The sequence below is a fragment of the Lampetra fluviatilis genome, chromosome 37, assembly GCF_964198595.1.
Source record: "Lampetra fluviatilis chromosome 37, kcLamFluv1.1, whole genome shotgun sequence".
NCBI lineage: Eukaryota > Metazoa > Chordata > Hyperoartia > Petromyzontiformes > Petromyzontidae > Lampetra > Lampetra fluviatilis.
This window is the reverse complement of record NC_136311.1, coordinates 2358052-2379371: the sequence shown is the minus strand read 5'-3', so window position 1 is coordinate 2379371 and position 21320 is coordinate 2358052. Positions and strand designations below refer to the sequence as shown.

At 47.9% G+C, this 21320-nt stretch overlaps 1 protein-coding gene across 2 annotated transcripts in view; it reads left to right on the top strand.

Moving 5' to 3' along the window:
• PHF12 (PHD finger protein 12) overlaps window positions 1-21320 on the top strand; it is a 33225-nt gene that overhangs the window by 4188 nt on the left and 7717 nt on the right. Inside the window, exons 2-13 of one of the 2 annotated variants that reach the window (XM_078873540.1) lie at window positions 4123-4337; window positions 7195-7267; window positions 8381-9305; window positions 9713-9833; window positions 10257-10389; window positions 10707-10892; window positions 11576-11719; window positions 13316-14063; window positions 17288-17530; window positions 18557-18658; window positions 19056-19138; window positions 20277-20421. In XM_078873540.1, the coding sequence (XP_078729666.1) occupies window positions 4123-4337; window positions 7195-7267; window positions 8381-9305; window positions 9713-9833; window positions 10257-10389; window positions 10707-10892; window positions 11576-11719; window positions 13316-14063; window positions 17288-17530; window positions 18557-18658; window positions 19056-19138; window positions 20277-20421 (3118 nt within the window). Of the gene's footprint in view, window positions 1-4122; window positions 4338-7194; window positions 7268-8380; window positions 9306-9712; window positions 9834-10256; window positions 10390-10706; window positions 10893-11575; window positions 11720-13315; window positions 14064-17287; window positions 17531-18556; window positions 18659-19055; window positions 19139-20276; window positions 20422-21320 lie in introns of those variants that run through there. The other variant, XM_078873541.1, reaches the window with a different exon arrangement.

Here is a 21320-nt window from a genome sequence, read left to right as displayed (position 1 = left end):
TGTATACGAGTGGCAGCTGTCATTCTGTGTGCATCACAATACCACGCCCAAGCAGTAGGGGGCCTGTGTCACACTACAAGTCTACAGGACAATCACTACTGATCTCCCACAAAGTGGGGACTCTCTTTGCAACCTTCAAATCAGGAGTCAATTGCATGAACTAGCAATGCTGCGATGACATTTTTCACCAAGTGATATACATTTTCCCGTGCCGGTTTCCCCGGTTGTGCTGTACAGTTTTCCGGTGTGTTTTGAGATTGTAATGCCACTTCTCTGGCGTTTCTCTGCACATTGCTGGGAGATTCTTCAGTAACCTAATTGAGTGGCTCCTGGGTTATGGAGTGCTGCTTTGCAAACAGTTTATTGAAGGGAGAAAAGGTGAGCTGGTACGAGTGCTCTCATGTGTGCTGCATCAATTATTGTAACTTTTTTATTGTATTTCTCAATTTGATTGTTTTGGTGCTTTATCATACCTCCAGTACGATTCAAAATTAATTACAAGTTCATCAGTTGCAGTTCACTCGGCATGTGTCTGCCATGAGTCATTGCAACCTGTTACGATATACAATGCTTATAACACACATTGTTTACAGTTTTGCAATACAAATATTAGGAAATTAATACTACCATAGTGTAGGCATAAATTTAGCCTGTACTACCATAATATAATAGGGTTACTGAAGTTATGTAGAACAAATTTTATTGTGTGATGGGTTATACAATTATTTAGAACATTAATGAATGTGGTTGTTCTTAATTCACATAATTTGTCACAACAGAAGAGATAAAACAAACTAAACAAATAAGGATATCACGATTTTACAAAATAGACGATCTAATTATTGTGGACCGTTATATTGTGCAGTATATCACAGTTCTCATCAAAGCACAGAAACCCTAGCTCTAACCACAGCATCGTCATCCAGTTGTATTGGGTTCCGGCTGCTGCTGCCACCGCACAACGAGCTCTGCAGTCGAAGGATAAGTTCTAACAACAAACTGGTCCTAACCCTTAATTCATCATAAAAGGGCAAATGTATAGGTTCAGCCCTGCAGTGTTTTTTTTACCTGTGCCACTGCTGGTGGAATGACCTGCACTGGAGTGAGCTCGAACTGGCCAAACATCTTGGATGAGGTGGGAGTTCTTGCACTTCACCTGACCGCAAGTTACATAAAACTAAAAGTTATTTAAACTATTTTAATTTTACCAGGTAAGGCCCACTGAGTTGTACAGCGACCTGGCCACAAATGATAGCTCGATGAAGTTGCTTAGCACGTGAAATCTATAGCAGCCAAATACTCTGAACACACGTTGATTCTAAATGTGGAGGGAAAAACCGCAGGACCCAGAGAAAAATCCACACGACCACTGGGAGAGAGACACCGCAAACTCCAAGTATACAGCAGGCCTCAGGGTCTGGATCGAACCCACGTCTCCTGTATACCAGGCAAGGTAATTTATGCTGGTGGATGGACAGAAGTTGTACGGAGGATTTAAAAGACTTGCACCATTTTTTCAACTGTTATGCCAGGAGATTGATTTGAATTGGCAATTGGTTTTCAAGTTCAGTGTTCTAATGATTAAAAATAGTGAATAGTTTAGTATTACACCAGGGCAGCATTCCACCTCCTTAATCTTAATGTCATGTCATATCATAACTCAATGCAGCGTAGTGGAACGCTATATGCAGCTGGCAGAATTTGACACCTGCTCGATAGTTTACGTTCAAAAGGGGCTTCGAAACTATTTCCATTGATGGCACACGCCGTCGTCGCTCCCCTCCTTCAGCTGGATCCCACGATTGTTCGAAAACTAAATAAAGAATCCTGGAACTTGAATAGTAATGATCTCACGCTGTGATTTATTATTAAGATTGGCTGGACAAGGTCCTTGTATAGATACGTGGACCGTTACTTATTCAGTTGCCTGTAGTTTTGTCCCTTGTAAACCATGACTTCATAAACACTGTAGAAGATGGATATAATCATACCTTTATATAAGTATAGCACTCGTATAAGCAACATGTCCTTCCAACACACTGGTGGAGTTTGGGAGGGCAAATGGTAGCTTCTGACACAAGCACATCTTGGATATAAGGGCACCTTTCCTTGCTTCCAAGAGGTGTGATAGCCTTCATCCACATGCATGCTTGGTAATGAGTGTGTTGTGGGTGCGTGGGCGAGTTTAACGACACATTTATATTTACATTGTCTAACTCAAAAAAACCCTGTAGATTCATGTTAGGGCTACACCACTTTTGTAACAGTTTCAATGCAATAGCAGAGGTTTTAATCCACTTCTCGACCACTTTGGCATAAAGATGGAATGAGAACCCGCACCCAATGGTGTCTGCGAATGCAGGATTTTTTTTGGTTGGTCCTCTGCCAGAGCTTTTGACTGTCGGCCCATGTTGCACAATCTGTCACACTTGCTTGGTTGCCTTTTCTCTCTCTCTTTTACATTGTTTGCACGACTTTGTGAAATCTCTGCCGGACCATAGCCAAGCTGATCGATCGCATGCCAGTCTGTCCTTGCTAATTTTTTAGTGGAGCTGTGACATCACAAGCAGAGCTATTCGCGAGTTGGAGGCGTGAAGCATTGGGCGTCATCCCCTCATATGTGTGGGTTTCCTTGGGAATCTCTAGTTTCGTCCTACATGCAAAATAAAGTGTGAAGATATAGCTTTCGTCAATTCTTTGCTGGATAAGTTTCTCCACACTATTGTTGGTCCATGGGAGGTTGTTGACCACGTATCGCCACACTGGTCCGTGCGGGTTGGTGAAGGGGCACCTTGGATAGGTTCAGATATCATTCGCCACAGCCGTGGCCCAGAAATGTGCACTGGTCACCAGATTTATACCATGATGCGCATGCAAAACACGAATGAAATTAGCCAAACATCCCAATAGGTTCCCCCTGAAAAAAAAGTCTTGAGACTTGGGGAGGCATTCCCGAATTTATAAATGCATTATCAAATTGAACCCATTGCCATCCACCTCCCTTTAAAAGATTGATTTATGAAAAAATCCACTTTTGACATGCAGGATCATACACATGTACACACAGCTTGTAGTTAATCCATTGCTAGATTAGGGCCACACCACACTGCGAGTAATGGTAGTTAATTTCACCAAGCTTCACCGGTGTCAGCTCAGCGATTTGACCTCTTGAGCCACCTGGCCACCACGACCACCAATGTTGTGCGTAAGAGCTGGACTGGCTAATTTATCCTTATGGTGGTATCCCGGGGTACCAAATAATACAAAATGGCCGAGCCAATTAAATATTTTATTTCTGGGACACTTTTTCCAGGGGTGTACTTAACTCCACGACTGGGGTTATCAATCAATCCGAAATCAGTGCTACTCCGCGATGTCGAAACGCAGCGAGGACAATTGCCCCGAAACCCTGAACGCTCGTATGTACCATAGTGCATCGTGTACAGCTCGTCGAGATGAGTCGATTGCCACATCGCCGACCATCAACAGACTAAAACTGACTGCATCACGGACATGCGAGAGCCGGGGTACTATGGTACCCCGGGGTACCGCCATAAGGTTCAATTGTTCAGCAGTGGCCTCCAAATTCTTTAATTTCATCTCGCTGCCATCTCTTCCGCTGTTTTCCTTTGCTTCCGTTGTCTCCTCTTGCTCTCCACTCCATAGTCAATATTGTTTTCGATTCCCGATTTATGTAAATTTAAAGACCTAATCATCCCAGCTCGATTGTGTGTGTGGTGCGGGGAGCGGTAGTACAATGGTTAGTGTGCGCTGCACTGTGAACCCGGCGACTCGAGTTTGATTCCCGCTCATGGGTTAACTCCAGTGACAATTATCTGAACTGGTCATGGGCCTCCTTTAGGTTGACTCGGCCTCAAATGAGTACCAAGTGCGGTATGTAAACATTGCCTCTGGAGAGACAAAGGTGGCCGGGCGTGGTGCTGCCCACTCAATCCCTCGTGTACCGTTCCGGCCTTCATAGGTGCTCGCTTAACAGCACTTGCCCCGAAAGTCTGTTGGAGGCTATACAGGCGATCTTTGTCTTTGTTACACTTGCACTTGTCTTCACCGCCCCATCTGTGTCTTCTGCCTAACCACCGCTTCTCTCCCGCATCCGAGCAGCAAATCCAAGCGCTGGTGGCACCTCCTAAGAGCGACGAAGAGCACGGCGGGGGCGGCGTGAGCGCCGCCTCGCTCGCCGCCTCACGCAGGCATGAGCGCGAGGCGGCGCGACGCACCGGCCGTGCCAACAACCATGACACCTGCGACAGCTGCCGCGAGGGCGGAGACCTCCTGTGCTGCGACCACTGCCCCGCATCGTTCCACCTGCAGTGCTGGTGAGCGCGCACCTCTGCTGCGTACTTCACTCGCCCCCCCCCCTCCCCGGGCACGTTAGTTCACTCGGTGTTCTGTCTGTAAATGGGTCCGAGGCGACACACAATGCTGCTGTGCCGCTGCTCTCTTCCTCTGTCCCTACGTGCTTCCTGTGCTGAACACATTTTCTAGCATCACCGTTATTTTCCCATCCTCTTGGTCTTTTGCTAAAGAATCTTCCCTCGATCATGTTATTCAGCTCATTCCACTTCTCTACCACCTACCCTATCTGTTTGTTGAACTTCTTTCGCACTGTACGTAACCAACCTTGCTAATCGGAGCGAGCTGTTCCCTCTATTTCCTGCCCAATCCAGATGTTCTTCTTGATAGATGGAATGAGTCCACGCTCTTCTCCCACTTCACGCAGGACCTATTCGTTTGTTTCTTTCTTTTTGGCACGAGTCTCAAACCCCGCAAAGCATCCGTTCGACGGCTTGGCAAGTTTTGCAGTCTGACCTCAAAGTCTGACGATGACAATTACCAAATTCTTCAGATTATACAGTGCATTTTTCCCCCTGTACATTTGGGAGTGTCTTTTAATCAAAAACATACATTGTCATACGGAAGATGTGCTTTAATGTACTTCAGAATATTTTTTTACGGAAGATGGTTTTCCATAGCAATGCAGTTTCTCTCTGGAAGACATGTTTTAAACTAATTACCAGAATCATCTTCCAGAAGATGCACCTCCCCGTTTTTAAGCAGCAATATGGCTCTGTGATATGGTAATCTGCCGACTTTTAAAACGCCCATTAAAAGAAAAATACTCGTTGGTTAGGGGGTGCATCTTACTTTCCAGAGCATCTTCTATTCCAGAGAATGAGGTGTGATTTAAAGGACCGTGGCCTTTTTAAAATACAAATTTGGGGCAGCCGTACGTCTATGGCCGGTGTGATGAGAAGCTCGCGTACCGCTCGCCCGAACTCACGTCAGACATTCGCCACTCGCTCAGCACTCACCACTGACCCCCCCCTCCTCCACCACCCCCACGCACCCCACTACTGTGGCACCGGTTCACCACGAGGGTAACAATGAGATAAAATAAACACACGGAAATCCAGTGCAGGAAATAGTCGTGTCATACAGTCTGCAGCTCAAACCCGCATTTAGCGGTGCAAATCTCCATTAGTGGACATGAACCGTTGGTGTAAATTCCTCATTGTTATGGCAGGAGGCAGTCTCTCCATAATGCAGACACTGTTGGCCTTCCTCAAAGTGGTACTGCTCTTTTACATTTTAATTTCCTTCGTATAAGAGTCTTAAGTACCGGTATATTTATTGGCTTATTAAGCTTTCTTTATATGTCCATATTTTTGGCATGACGTCTACACAAATACTGATTTGTACATGTCGTTAACGGCTGTGAAGGACACCTTATGTTTTCTTTTGTCGTGCATCTTCCTTGCATTTACAATTTCGCCTAAAATCATTGGAGCAAGGTTCTGGTTGCACGAAGGAACGAATTAAGGCATTGTTGAGATCAATTCCTGTGGCAGCCTTGCAGACTGAACGATAACAATCCCTCATTAATTACGTTTACCTGAACATTTGGTACTTTTTTCTAGTTATGGGTCTTTGCCAGTGGACATGTTGACCTATGCGTCTTCCAACACAGAATTAGGTTGTGTTTATTTGATTATAACTCAAGGTTTTGAGGAAAGGGCACTGCTAGTTAGGAAACTGGAGCGCATCCTAATTTTGCGACGTATGAAGGGCACGTCATTGTGGTAAAACGCTCTGCTGTTTCCTTTTAAGCCTGGTCAACACTAAGTGATATCTACAAGAGATGATTGTTGCCAAAACAATTGCTCCATCTTTAACGACAACAGAATAAAGTCTTGTATTCTCGGCGAACCGTTTGGCAATGGATACGCACTCTGATGTCGCATTCTCTTTGTCCTGTTCCTGGGACCCTGAGAGTTTTAACAGGAAGTCATGTCACAGGATGTTACGTCCCTTATGCTTAGCTGTTGCACGTGGCTACTCTAGCTTGAAAGAAATGTTTTGATAATCCCGAATTATTTGCTGATTGAAATTGGCAACCATCTGTGAGTTTTTACCGGATGCACAGCTTGACCCAGAGATCAAACCCCGTGAAATTCTATGAAATTTCATTGTGCATCTTGTGCTTTGCCTGTGCACAAGATTGAATTTAATTTGAGTCCCTTCAGGTCAGCGACCCAGAACACATTTCCTCACCTGGCGCACCACATCTAGTTTCCCTCTCATTATGGCTGTAGCTCATAGTTGCCTGACACTGCCTGGAATTCAGTTACCCAGAAAGTTTTTGGTGACAAATGAAGCACTGCTTGCACTTGGGTAACCAGCTGCTCCATAGATGAGCTGCGGTAAGAAGTTTGCACGAGAGTCCTGCTTGGGTCTAATTATTGAATGCTGACCTGGACCTACAGCTCGACCCGAAACCATAACCCACTTCAACACTGCCATCTTTCCCCTGACCCGATCTGATCCGCTTTCATTTCACCCGCATCCCGATCAAAACCCGCACCTCTTTTTTTTTCAACATTTTCCATCTTTGTTTAGATTCTGTCTTATTCTCGCAGTGTCGTGTATGGCACATTTGAAATGAAAATCAACTTATAGTAGTTTATCGTCGGTCACCCATGGGTGATATAAGATGCACATTATCCGAATCGCAAGCCGTAAAAACGTCTTTATTCCGACCATAAACTGATCCGGGTGTGGGTGACTGCAGTCCCCGACCGATACAGGACTCTGGTGCGGGCGAGTGTAGAAGCACGCGGTGTGGTTACTAACCTAGCCCCCACCCTCCTCGCTCCCTCTTCTGGGTCCTCTTAGTGACCCACCGCTCAGTGCCGAAATGCTGCCGTCTGGAGAGTGGATGTGCCACCGCTGCACCATGAGGAGAACGGTAAGACACCATCAACATGTCCATCTTTACTGCTTAAAAATAAAATGCTTGGTGTTTTTCTCCAATTTCACCCCGATCGTTCTGTTAGCATCATGTATGTATATTGAACTTCTTCCCACCGTATGTAGCCAACCATGCTAATCAGAGGTGCGTGAGGATGACAACAAACTAAACACAAAACAGTTCTAAAGAAATGAGATTGCAATTTAGATTTTAAAGTACAGATAGTCCTCTACTTACGATGGAGACGCGTTACGACGACCCCATCGTAAGTCAAAAATATCGTAAGTCGAAGATGGCCTAGCCTACCCAGGAGTCTTAAAGAATGGTGATAATTTATCGAAACAGAGAAATTTACAGTACCGTACTGTATACTGTATGTATTTATTAATTACAATACTGTATTACACAGTAAAATGTAAAGTTAAAAAAAACAAGGTAAATTCTTAGCCTACCTATATGAACTGCAATTTAATAGAAAGTTTTTTCAGGAAACAATCCTGTCTGCTATAAAAACTTTTAACATGCATTGAGCACCGAGGCAACTTAACTCCGTCGACCGTTGGTGAGAGTGAGGCATCACGCAAGGCGGGAGATGTGTACATCCCGGCAGCGTCCCAACGTATAGTATCGTACCTTGTACGCTGCTGCGTTTGCCTGCCGTGCGAAATTTAAAATATTTTACAATTTTGTCGTATCGCCATCGTAAGATCGAAATATCGTAAGTCGGAACATCGTAACTAGGGGACTGTATATAGCTCCAGTAGCTTCCTAATATCAGAAGGAAGAGCGTTTCAGACGGTCACATAAGCGCATCTGAAAGCGCGCAAAGCAGTGACCGTCTTTGTTCGATTGTTAACCATTGGTTCAATATCAATGTGAAAAATGATTAAGCTTTATTATTGTAACTAAATAAATGTTAAATATCCCAATGCTGAAAAATTACCTGGCTTTACACATCAACATCACACCCGACTGTTAAAACCTGGCAGGACCCTCCTGAAAATATGCCTTGAGACTTGGTGAGGCTTTCCTTGGCAAACATACGTAATAATTAATTTATTCTGAAGCAGCATCTGTTTCACACCCCGTTGCCATCACCCCTGCCTGCAGAAGAAGGAGGGCAAGTTCAAACCGGGCGGCAAGAGCTGGCTCATCAACGGCCTCCTGGAAAAGCACTGCAGCAAGCGCCCCTCCGTGCTGCTCACACCCGTCGACGCCGAGCTCGAGAACGTTAAGCTGCAGGCTCTCCACTCGGCGCGCGCGACGGCGGTAGCCACCACCACCTCCATGCCCAAGTGGGAAACCTATGCCGCTCCCACCACCACTGCCGTCGCCATCTCCGCCGCCTTCGCCGCCGTGTCGCGGCCGCTCTGCGAGCAGCATAAGCCTGGCGGGCCTTCCTCCTCTGTCACCGAAGCTGGCGGCCACAGGGTGGCTGTCTGCGTCGACAGCAAGCGGGAGGGCTCTAACTGCACGGCCAAGCCGGGTCTCCGAGCAAACTCGCAGGACGGCGATGACTTTGCCGCTATCTCGGCGACAGGAGCGTCGTCGCCGCCCATCGCGGGGCCTTCGGAGGCGCGGGATGGGGCAACTGGAGCTGTGGCTGCCCCGACGGTTTCTGTGGCCCCGGCGACTTCAGCTGCAGCCCGACCCCTGACCCCAGCGACGTCCAAGTCGGGCAGCAGCACACCCACGACGGTGGAGGTGGACGACGGGGACTCGATCGCGGGAGACGAGGGTAGCGGAGACGACGGAAACGGTGGGACGACGACGATGCTGATGGGACAGCAGGATGAGGATGGAACCAGGATGAGCGGCGTCACGTCGAGCAGGGGGATGGCCACGACCGCGGCGCCACCCCTCTCCGCCGCTGCCGCCGCGTCGGCTGTGACAACGGCCGTGACGACGCCGGCGGTGGTAATGACGGTGACGAGGCAGAGGAACCCGTTTGAGATGCTGGTGGTGGCCGCCACGGAGAGGAACCCGACGCAGTTCCAGTTGCCATACGAGCTCACTTGCAGCACGCCCTTGCCTGGTAAGTGAACACTGAGGGTGTGCGGTTGCGATGGGCCCTGAACCAGAACCATCCTCCTCACTACTGTCATCACAACTTTTAAATCTAGATTGAAGACTAATTTATTTATTTAGAACTGCTTTTTGTGTTTAGTTTGTTGTCCTCCCCCCCCTACACCTCCGATTAGCACGGTTGGCTACGTAAGGTGCCAAAGAAGTTCAACATACAATCACTATCGCCTTCGTCACAGCCACCATGAGCACCACCACATTCACTAGCACAACTGCCATCACTATCATGGTCACCATAATTGCAACCTCCACTCATTATCGCCATAACTACCTTTACCACAACCAGCATCAACCTCCTCGTGCTCGCGAACACAACTTGGTGCTTGGTCTTTAAGGCTCTGTGTGTGTGTGTGAAAGGGACGAGTAAGAAGCGTCGGAAGGAGGAAGCGGGCGGGAAGCACGCACGGCGGTCGCCACACGAGCTGGACACCCACGGTCTGGTGCCTCTGCCGGCGCGACTCTGCTACCTGTGCAGCAGGTGAGCGTGGTGCCTCACCTTGAGCACGCCGTCGACCCGTGGGCGTCGCAAGGATCCGCCGAGTCTAGAGAGTCGGATCGATTGTTACGCTCGCGGGCGGCGTATCAAATCTCACATGTCGCAAATGATTGTTCGTGCAAATTGCACGGAACAAAGTTCAAAGAGGACTGATCTGTGCGAGACATTATGAATGGGACTGATAATCTAGGTGAGACGCACGGTAAAAGATAAATGGACTTTGTAAACGATGCGGACCTTGCAAATGAGACGCAACATTCGCCTAACGCCAGACAGATTAATAAGAAAATACAAACCAGATTGACAACTCGTGACAGGGACGGTGACAGTGTTGACGTTCTTAAACCTCCGTTCGTTTCTCTCGCTTTGGCTTCTGTCCCCGCTGATGCCATTTACTGTTGGCAGGAGCTGCCGGGTGGCTCCGCTGGTGCAGTGCGACTACTGCGCGCTGCTCTTCCACCAAGACTGCCTCGACCCGCCACTCACCTCGATGCCCACGGGACGGTGGATGTGTCCCAACCACCCCGAGAGCCGGCCGGTACACCACACGCGTACACACACGCACAAACGTATATTCACACATGGTCACACAAGAACACTTGCTCTCGCGCAGACACGAGCGTACACGCTGTTAAGCGCTCACACTTATACAGACTAATTCGTACACACACGCTTGCACGCATGCGCACACAAACATTCGTATGTGCACTCCCGCACATTTATACACACTCCCCTGCACACATGCTCTCATGTATGCTAACAGTCATGCACCCTTGTACACACTTGCGCTGGTGTGCACTCAAGACTGACCACCTCTTGCTCTTTCTCCCTTTCCACTGCCCTCGCTCGCTGTAGCTGAGCGGGGTGGCGTTGCCCCTGAGTGGGCGCTGCCAGCTCTTCTCGCGGTTTCAGGGCCCCGTGCAGCAGCACACGGTCTCCCTGGGCTTCCTGCGCCGCGTGCACCGCAAGCGCCCACCCAACCGCTCCCCCGCTTCTACCACCGCCACGACCGCCTCCACGCTCGCCCGCAAGGCCCTCAAGGTTGGTGTGACGACATTGGCCATGCTCGCCATATTGACCTGGCCACTACTACATATTTCGTTGCTTTTTGGTTTGAAATTATGGCATCGTCGCTGTTTGTGTTCACCAGTCTTCGACGAGATAATCCGAACGTGTCCAACCTCGACATATTTTGGAAGTTCAACGAGGTTGAGCCTTGGTGATGCCTGGATGAGCAACCACCATGCATACAATGCGTGTTATAGTCTGCTGCAGGGTTACGTTGATGGCAGCAGAGGGTAGTATAGAAAAATCCTTTGGTGTACTTTATTTCTCCGGTGGCACACCTGTGCTCCCCACCTTCACCATCCGCAATGATCAGTGCTGGTCGTGGGGAAAGCATCTCATCCAGCAGTGGATGGACAAAAGGGCTCTACATGTACATGTGGTTGTTCAAGTGTGTTCCTATTTTGTCCGGTCAGGTGGTTGCGATTATAAATTAGACCCAAAGCGTAGCCTTACCTGAATATTGCCAGGTCAGCTTGGCTGGCGCAAATGGTATTTCACAGACACTGCGTGGCTTATCCAGACATGCAGTTTTTCTGTAATGGTACCATAAAAAAAACTTTGCGGCGCCGACAACCCGGCACCAAGCCACCTCCTATCATCTCCCGCTGCTGCCCTCTGGCCTGACATGACACCTGACCCTTGACCCCCGACCCAAGGTTCCGGCTGCCATCAAGGCTCATTACGAGCACCGCCCTCCGCTGGGGCCGCCCGCGGGCGTGCGGCAGTGCCAGCTCGTGTGCACGGAGCCGGAGCCGCCCAGTGCCGGGCCTCGCCTCGCTGCTGACCGCGAGCAGGAGGAGGTGAGTTCTCTCTCGGTTGTAATGGTCAATTGAGCACAATTGCCTTCGTGTGTGCCAAGCAATGCTACCGACAGGCACCAGAATTGTGCATACTTCTGTGTGTGTGACAGAGGGCGGTGTAGTGGTTGTTGTGGGGAGTGGCAGTGTAGCGGTTAGAGCTGCTGCGATACAGACCCGGCGACCCGGATTCGATTCCCGCCCACTAGTGACGATTATCTGAGCCGGTCCTGGGCCTCTTCTAGGTCAGTGCGATGTGGTGTTGACTACCCACCCCTATCGTGTCCCGTGTTGGCCTTCATAGGTGCTCACTAACAGGACTTGCCCCAACAGTCTTGTCAAGGCTATAAGAGGTCTTTGTAGTGCTTGTATGTATGTTGAACTTCTTTCGCACCATACATAGCTAACCATGCTCATCGGAGGTGCGGGGGAAGGACAATAAACTTTCCACAAAAAGGAGTTCTAAAGAAATGGTATTTCATTCTATATGATTTAAAAGTGCATCGCTCCAGTGGCTTTCCAGACAGCCGCAGAAGCGCATCTGAATGGGCGCGCGATGCATTTCCCGTCTTCATGTACTGTGCTGTGAAGCCTGGCCATCATCCCCTCGTGTGCCATTGCAGCCTTGATAGGTGCTTGCTCACAACCCTTGCCGCAATAGTTGATAGAGGCTGTACGCTGGGTTTCTGTGTGTATTAGGCTTCTCAAGTGGTTGTGATTGAACCCGGGATTACGAGGGTTCTCAATTATTCTTTTTCTGTGGGTCTTTAGGTAAAGTCACGTGTCCTCTGATGTATGAAGTCACCCATGGAAGTGGCTGTCTTACATTTAATACTCTTGTGTGCGATTTACTTTTTTGGATGGGCAATTTCTGCCGATCAGTCGTACTACGATTTTTTATTCACTTATAAGACTTGTTTCATTGATTTAAATTAAATTATTTTGCCTGTAGTTAATGTACCAAATAACATGTGTAAGATTCAGTTATCAACAATGCAAAATGAAGTGGTCATGATTCATGAATTTTTTTTTTTACGAGAAATACAAATGAGACTAGATTGGATGATACAAATCAGACAAACAATGCGAGTGAGATGAAATAAACGAGCCTAACAATACAAAAAAATAGACATTGCACCCAAGATGGACATAACATACATGGTGGACAGTACAAACAAGATAAACAATACAAGTGAAATTCGATCTTACGAGACGCTAAATAAACGAGACGGACAATACAAATGAGACATTACGTTACATACAAGACACACAATATAAGAGTAGTATAAGGAAGACAAAGATTAATCCATTAATTGAATATTGGCCTTGTTGAAGGGGTGGCAAATATTTGAAGACCTACCTTTCACCACAGGCATAAATGGCAGCTCGACCAAGTGAATCACACCCCTGACCACTGGGTAAAGGAATCTCTGCTTTCTGCTGACGTAGGCTTGACTTTTTACTGCACATCGCGAATACAGATTCACCTCTATCCACCTGGGAAGGGCACCTCCACTCACCTGGGAAACCACTTGACTCTCAATCCAAAAAGTCAATGTGGATGTTCTCATTGTGTGCGCTTGTGCCGACCGCGTGCAGTGGCTGCGGAACGTGCTGGCGCTGCAGTCAAGCATAGCGCGGCACCTCGCCGTGAAGCAAGCGCCCTCAGCCGTACCGCGTTCGGCGTGCGGCCCGAGTGAGGGGTTGTCGAAGCTCGCGACCTCTGACCCGGCCCTCCCTCGCCTCCACGTGGCCGCCCCCCTTCGGAGCAGAGTGGCTCCGGCAACGTTGTCGTCATCAACGTCATCGTCATCATTGCCGCCTTCGGTCACGGACGTGAAACTCCCTCCACGTCTTTCTAGCGACATGAAGGTGAAGGGAGAGGCAGAGCAGGGCCACAGTCCCTCGAGGTCCAATGGCCCTTCGCTGGGCAGCAAGGATAGCGGTGGCGGCGGCGCTGGTTGTGACGTGGCCGAAATGGATGCGATGGACTCGTGTTGCGAGTCGTCGGATTTGGCACAGCATGGAGTCCTGGCCGGCCAAACGAAGGCATGTGGCCTAGGGGAGGAGGGTGGCTGCGGTGTCGTGAATCACCTTGCGCATGCAGCGCATGCGCCGCAAGCACGGTACGGTAGCGCGACGACAGTAGTGCTGGTGGGGGAGAAGGGTGACCGGCGCACTCTCCTACCCGACGGACCCAAGGTGGAACCGGGAGCCCCAGGAGGGACTGGGCCACTTGGGGACCCGACGGGGAGTGGCGATGCAGCCACGACAGCGCTGACGGCGACAGCGGCCGCCCTTTGCCACCTCAACGCGTCGCTGTTGGCACTTATGGACGGCAAGACAGGTACGCCAACGCTGACTCTAACGTGAACCCCAACCCCTGCTATCTCCTACAACTAAACCACAAATCTTAACACTCTCTAAACCAAGCCATAACTAAAACCTCGTATAAATCCGTTAATTTGGTATTTGTGCCATTCTTATGGTGCAAGAATATTGTAAATTTGCTATGTTGCACGAATGGAAACTTAAAACTCTGCATTGAGGGACCTGTTGTTATCCAGAACAGACCATCTTAGCTATATATCATTTTTTGTCTGTCTATGTGGATGAAACTTGCGACGGATTTAACTCGCGAACCGTGGGGTTTTCGTTTAAAAAAAGTACCCAGGTACCACGCGATAAGCCCCGTGGTGAGCCAGCGCTATTCGAATTTCGCGTCTGTCAACTTTAAAGTAGTTAAATTAACAATGTATTCCCTTTTGTTATTATATTACTCCGCTGAGCGCGTGCCAAAGCACTCATCTACGCATGCGCGACAAAGCAGAGCCGTGGTTGCCCCTAGCAATGCAGCCTGCCAAGGTGCCACCTCGGCCGGCTGGGCAACCTAGGCGAGGCCGGGGGCTCTGCACGGGACTCGGCCTCACCACGTCTGTGTGCAGTGTCTGTGTGGTGTGTGTGTGTCTGTAGGGCAGTTGTGGAGAGAGTGGAGAGTTTCCTATACCTGGGCAGTGTGCTCATGACCGGCTGCGGTTTAACAGCAGAGGTCTCACTCCGAATCAGTCGAGCGGCATTATCTTTTCATCGGTTGCGTAACGCTGTGTGGAAGCTACCTGGTCTGTTGCTCCGCACGAAGCTTCAGGTCTTCTCGGTCACTGTCATTCCCTCGCTTCTCTACGCTTGCGAAACGTGGACCCCCCTAATGGAACATCTTCGCCGGTTAGAAACATTTAGACTTGTCTGCCTACGATCCATCCTGGGTTTAACCAGGCTGGATTGAGTGAGGAGCTCACAAATCCTTGAAAGATCTGGACAAAGTCCCATCAGTGAGCTCCTCCGGCAGGCAAGGCTGCGTTGGCTGGGCCATGTAGCCCGCATGCCCAGCCACCGCATGCCTAAACAGCTTTTGTTCAGCCGGATTGAGGGGGCTAAACGGGCGCGGCACGGGCTAGAGAAGAGATGGAGTGATGTGGTACAGGAGGATGTGGAGCTGAGTGGACTTGCCAATGACTGGTACCAGCGGTGTCAAGATCGGCCTCTGTGGAGGAGGCTCGTGAAGGACGCTACTGGGCAGTTGGAGGCAGTCACTCTCCAACAACAACGGAGGGCGGAGGAGCAACGCTTACAACAACGAGCGGAGCGCCGGGTGGCTAAAGCACAGCAAGTTGGCACAGTAGGCTGCACAGGTGGTGCATCAGCCAGTCGTCTCAGTCAGTCGACCTGTGGCATCTGGGTCTGCCCGGTGACCTCCTGCCAGCGGGCGTTCGACACTTCACGTGGCCTCAAGGTGCACATAGCCTGGCACTAGCGTCGTGGTGACGTCACCGCCACTTAATGGCGAATGGCGGTTGTTGTTGTCTGTGTGTGTGGTGTCCGTCTGTGTGTGTTCATACTTTCTAGGTGCTGCTGCTCGCTACGAACTAACAACAGTCTGACACCACCATTACCACCACGCGGTGGTGGTAGTTGTGTTGGTCTCTGTCATCGTGTATTTTGTCTGTTTTGACTATAGTAGTTACTACTAGAGTCAGTGGATACTACTATCGTCAGTAGTTACTACTATAGAGTCGGTAGATGCTACTGCAGTCATTAGATACCACTAGGGTCAGTAAATACTGCTACAGTCAGTAGTTACTACTGTACAGTCAGTAGATACTACTATAGAGCCAGTAGATACTACTATAGAGCCAGTAGATACTACTACAGTGAGTAAATACGACTTCAGACTCAGTAGATACAACTATAATCATTAGATACTACTGTAGAGTCAGTATTTACTTCTGTAGAGTCAGTATTTACTACTGTAGAGTCAGTAGTTACTACTGCAGTCAGTAGATACCACTATGGTCAGTAAATACTGCTACAGTCGGTAGCTACTTCTACAATCGGTAGATACTACTATTGAGTCAGTAGATACTACTGTAGAGTTAGTAGATACTACTGTAACGTTAGTAGTTACTACTATAGTCAGCGGATACAGTACTTCTATAGAGTCAGTAGTTACTACTATAGATACTACCGTAGGGTCATAAGATACTACTGTAGTCAGTAGATTCCACTACAGTCAGTATATACTGCTGCAGAGTCGGTAGTAATGACTATAGAGTCAGATACTGCTATAGAGTCTGCAGATACTGCTATAGTCAGTGGATACTACTGGAGAGTCAGATACTACTATAGAGTCATGTTCTTGGTTCTTTCGGTAAAGTCATGTAAAAGGGAAATAATAAAATAAATACAATACAACATACAAAAATGTATTGAATTTTATTATGTTTTATTTTGATACAATTTTATTTAATTATGTTAAATTTGTATTATTTTATTATTTCCCTTCTACGTGACTTTACCGAAAGAACCAAGAAGATGAATCCCTGCAGTCACGAAAACTATAAATCGAAATACTATAGAGTCAGCAGATACTCCTCACTCTATTGTATGTAGGGTGTGTAGGTATATATGCCTAATGCGGGGATACAAATATTTTTTCAGGAGGCTGGAGGTTGACATTTTTGGAAACCTTTTAGATAAACGATTTACCCGCCACTTCCTATAACTTTTTGGACTTCTGCAACCCTCCTTATAATTTTGTTGACAGACAAATGGACAAACGGAACGCCGGGCTTTCACATTAGCTTAGTACTTGTGTGTGTATATGTTGTGTTTTTAAGATAAGTTTTGAAATATATTTTTCCCCTGGGCAACACCGGGTACTTCCCGCTAGTACAACATATAATGATAAATGCCCGATCCACAAATAAGGAGACCTCACAGCGATACACTCCACTACCCCTGACGTGGTTATCTGGCTTGACCAGCCTACGAAAGAAGACGGACGAGTACAGTCTGCCGGTAGGAGGTGATGTCACTATTTGGTTTTACCCAATTATGTAATTTGTGAGTAATTTGGAACGTGACTCCAGCACATGTAGCCTGTTCTTTTTTTAGAAGAACGTCACGGGCTCTTTAACATCCGCTGTTCATGGGTAACGTATTTGTTGTGTTTTAACGTAGCCATATTGAACCGCGCCACCTGCCGATAGCAACCGAGCCTTTTGCCTCGCCCAGGACCCCACTTGCCGGACCTGGATGAGCGGCTGGTGAGGGTGCTTGCCTGGCAGAGGATACAGCAGATTCTGAGCGGTCGCCCCACGCCGCCTGTCATGACCACCGCCGCCGTTGCTACCGCCACTGTCCCCGCCATCCCCCGGGCGTCGGACGATCTCAAGCCCGCGCCAAGCCTCCTATTCAAGACCCCGGCACTTCCCGCGCCAACCGCGAGGATTGCCGCCCCGGAAGCAGAAGCTGCAGGTGGGAGGATGCCAGAGACGTGGCCGGGAATCTGCTTTGCGATAATGGGGGATCTACGTTCACGGTGATGTCTACCATGATGTCAAGGGCGGAAGGGTCTCCGCGCTAAAATGAACATTGGGCAGGCCTCCTCCTCCTCTTTGGCAGCCTTCAGCGCGTAGGTGGCAATTACACATTCCTGCTGCAGGGCAGCGTCTTAACAGGACAGTCTCTATTGACCTACTTATAAGTGGTTTAATTAAGTACGTTCGAGAACGTTGTCCTTTAAGACAATACAAACACAAGCATTCACAACATCAAAAAGTAATACAATCTAACATTTTGTTATAAGTGTGGTGTGGTGTTTTAGTATATGATGATGTCCATTGATATTGTGTTTGAGGATTGGTAACCACTTGTGTATCGAAACTTTAAGAAAATAAACTTTTTGTAAGTGTTAAAACTGGGTAGAAATAGGGAAAACAAGAAATGGTTCCTTTCCGTCGTGAAGCCACCAGCAGTTGAAATGAATGGAGCAGAAAGAAAATTGGTCCACAACCTCATAGCAGATACGATAACGTCGATCAAGAGTAAATTACTTATTCGTTACTCGAATTATATTTTGTGTTATGTATTTTATAATTTTGCGAATAACTAGGTTCCATATCTAACAGAGTCTTTGCCTATGAGTGTTGGTTCAAGTAAGCCTCACTGCTGATTTAACACTGAATGTCGAAACCAGTCCAGTGTTTTACTTTTGTTGAGCCAATGCAGTTCAAATTGTCCACTCCCAGAAGGCCATGCGGCTGATCGCACGTGGAAAAAAAACCATCTTTTAACGTGGAGTGACAGGTGTGAAGGAGGTGTTTTGTCAGTTAACTGTTACTAATGTATCTGACTTTGAGCTGAACGCTTGGTTAGCGCACGAGGTTAGTTTTAGTTTTTGAGGCACCGGGGTGTTGGCATTTGAGACACTGCGGTGTTGGCTTTTGGAACCACGTGGTGTTGGCGTTTGGGACATCGTGGTTTTGTTGTCCCCGTGCACAGGACCGGCGTTGACGGAGGTGCGAGCACGCGCAGTGCTGAGCTCCGTGGACGGGCGAGGGGAGCCGGTTCGAATGCGCTACAGGGCCCTGTACATCGGCACAGGCACGCGCGCACACCCACAAATACAATCGAGCACACATGTTCAAATACACACGAGCACACACAGATACACATGTTGCTGTCTGCTTATCTTTTTGAGCCTTCGGTCCTGTGCTCTGCAACTTTAGTTAAAAAAAACCTCATGTTCATAGCACACGTATGTTGAACTTCTTTCGCACCTTACGTAGCCATCCATGATAAATGGAGGTACAGCTGAAAGACATCCTGTATGTACAGGCCACACACACGCTACACATTCAAGGCAAATTGAGCCCACTTATCTGACATGGAACTAAACAATCACATTCATTTTTTTTCAAATAAAAAGATATACCACTCAATGTTCCTGCAAAGCGCCTCGTGGTGTAATCGTTTATTTATTATTTTCTTCTTTTCAAAGGTGCCGACATGGATCTCTGCCTGACCAAGTTTGGCCACTGCAATTACGTTTCCGGAAAGCACGCCTGCATCTTTTTCGATGAGGTCGGTTTCTCCATCGTAACTTTTTGTGACTTTTCAATCTGTTACACGCCGCGTCAGATAACGTCCAGAGCAGTGGTTCTCAACATGTTTTGGCTACTGTACACCATCCCTTGTTTCAACCGAGTTATAACCCCCCCCCCTTGCCTGACCCAACATGGTTCTGAGAAATAATGTATGAATAATGAACATAAATATCGTAACCAATTGTCCATTTCGTGAGATATCCTAACTAGCGAGTAACTGCAAGCGAAATAAAACAAAATTCAATGGACGCTCTGCACGCACGATGGAATTTGTTTGCGCTCGCTGGTTACTCGTGAAAACCACATTGTTTACGATCAATGAGTTTAGAAAGTATTTAATAGCGTTGAAGGGTACCATATGAATTTAAATGTTATCGTTATTTAATATTGACAGATTCATACATTCTAGATTTGAAGCTTTCGTGACTGCAAGGATTCATATTCTTAGGTTTTTTCGGTAAAGTCACGTAGGTACAATTTTTTTATTTTACTTTATTAATTTTAATTTTTTACCTACGTGACTTTACCGAAAAAACCTAAGAATAAGATTCATACATGCTTATTCATCAATGACTAATGTATAATATAATTTCACACATTTATAAATCACCTCATGTACACCCTGGGGCATTGCCACGTACCCCAGGGTTCCGCGTACCCCCAGTTGAGAACCACTGATCTAGAGATCAAGGACTTGATCTGATCTGTAAAAGCTCCATCGTTCAACATAATAGTTGAAAGTTATTTCCGACTCGAACGAGCACGCACGGTGCAGTTTGTGTGATCCACGATTTTGGCTCTGTGAATCGCATCTGGAGCTCTAGATGACTGCATCTAGAGAGTGTGAAAGAGACGAGAGAGAAAGGGATGAGAGAGAGAGATAACTTTTGGAAGCTTGAAGCATCTGCAGACTTTGCACGTACGATATATTTGTAGGCCAATGTCATTATCTGCAAACAATGTGCTTTTTACGAGCATCTCGGGAATGTATATCCCTCGCAAATAACGAGGGAACACTAGTTTAGCCTAGGGTTGTGGAGCCAGCTCGACACTGACGTCCGTTCCTCCCGTCAGTTGTGATGCCCCATTTGCTGTGCGCCTTCCGCGTTGTGCAGAGCACGAGCCAGTATGAGCTGCTCAACTACAGCGAGCACGGCACGCGTGTGGACGGGGCGCTCTACGGCTGCTCGCTGATGGAGCCGCGCGGGCCCCCCACGCTGCCCCCCAGCCCGCTCGTGGCGCGAGTTCGCAGCATCATCCGTGCGTGTCACACAGACCGCGTGCATGCGCGCACACCTGTGCACAAATGCATTCGCACGTGCACACTCGCATGTATGTATGTTGAACTTCTTTCGCACCGTATGTAACAAACCGTGCTAATCGGATGTGCGAATGCATGAACTAAAGAACGATTGTAAAAGTGCGGTTTCAAACACGCGTGCACTTACACGTGTTTTATACACACACGTGTTTAAACAGCATGCACAAAGACTTAAGATCCTCATTATAGCCTTGACAGATTCTTAGGTAAAGTGCTGTTACCGAGCACCGATGAAGGCCAACGTGGCACACGAGGGGATGGGTGGCCAACACTACCCCCGGCCGCTTTTTGTCTCCCAAGTGGTGATAGTTACATAGCGTATCAGGTACTCATTTGAGGCTGAGCCGACCTCGCGGACGCCCAGGACAGGTTCATATAATCGTCACCATTGTTGGTTGTGAGCGGGAATCGAACTCTGTTTGCTGGATTCCTGGCGCAGTGTTCAAATGGCTGCACTACCGTTCCCCAGATATACATACAAAGATAAGATTCCCCATATAGCCTCCAATAGGCTGTCAGGGCAAGTACTGTTAGCAAGTAGTCGACACATACGCACTCGCATACACATGCGTATGGACACATGCACATATGACACGTATGCATGCACGTACCGCATACATACTTGTCGTGCGCACACGCACATACGTGAACTTTAACAGTGGACGCAGTTGGAAAAAATATGAAGGATGACGATGAAAATAATGTACGTTTTTATCTCACATCTCATCAATGCATGCCATCATTCCATCACCCATTACCCAATAACTCCAATGCCACATCCCATCAATCTGCCATTCCTCTTCCTTCACCCCATCACATAATTTCAAATCATCCAATT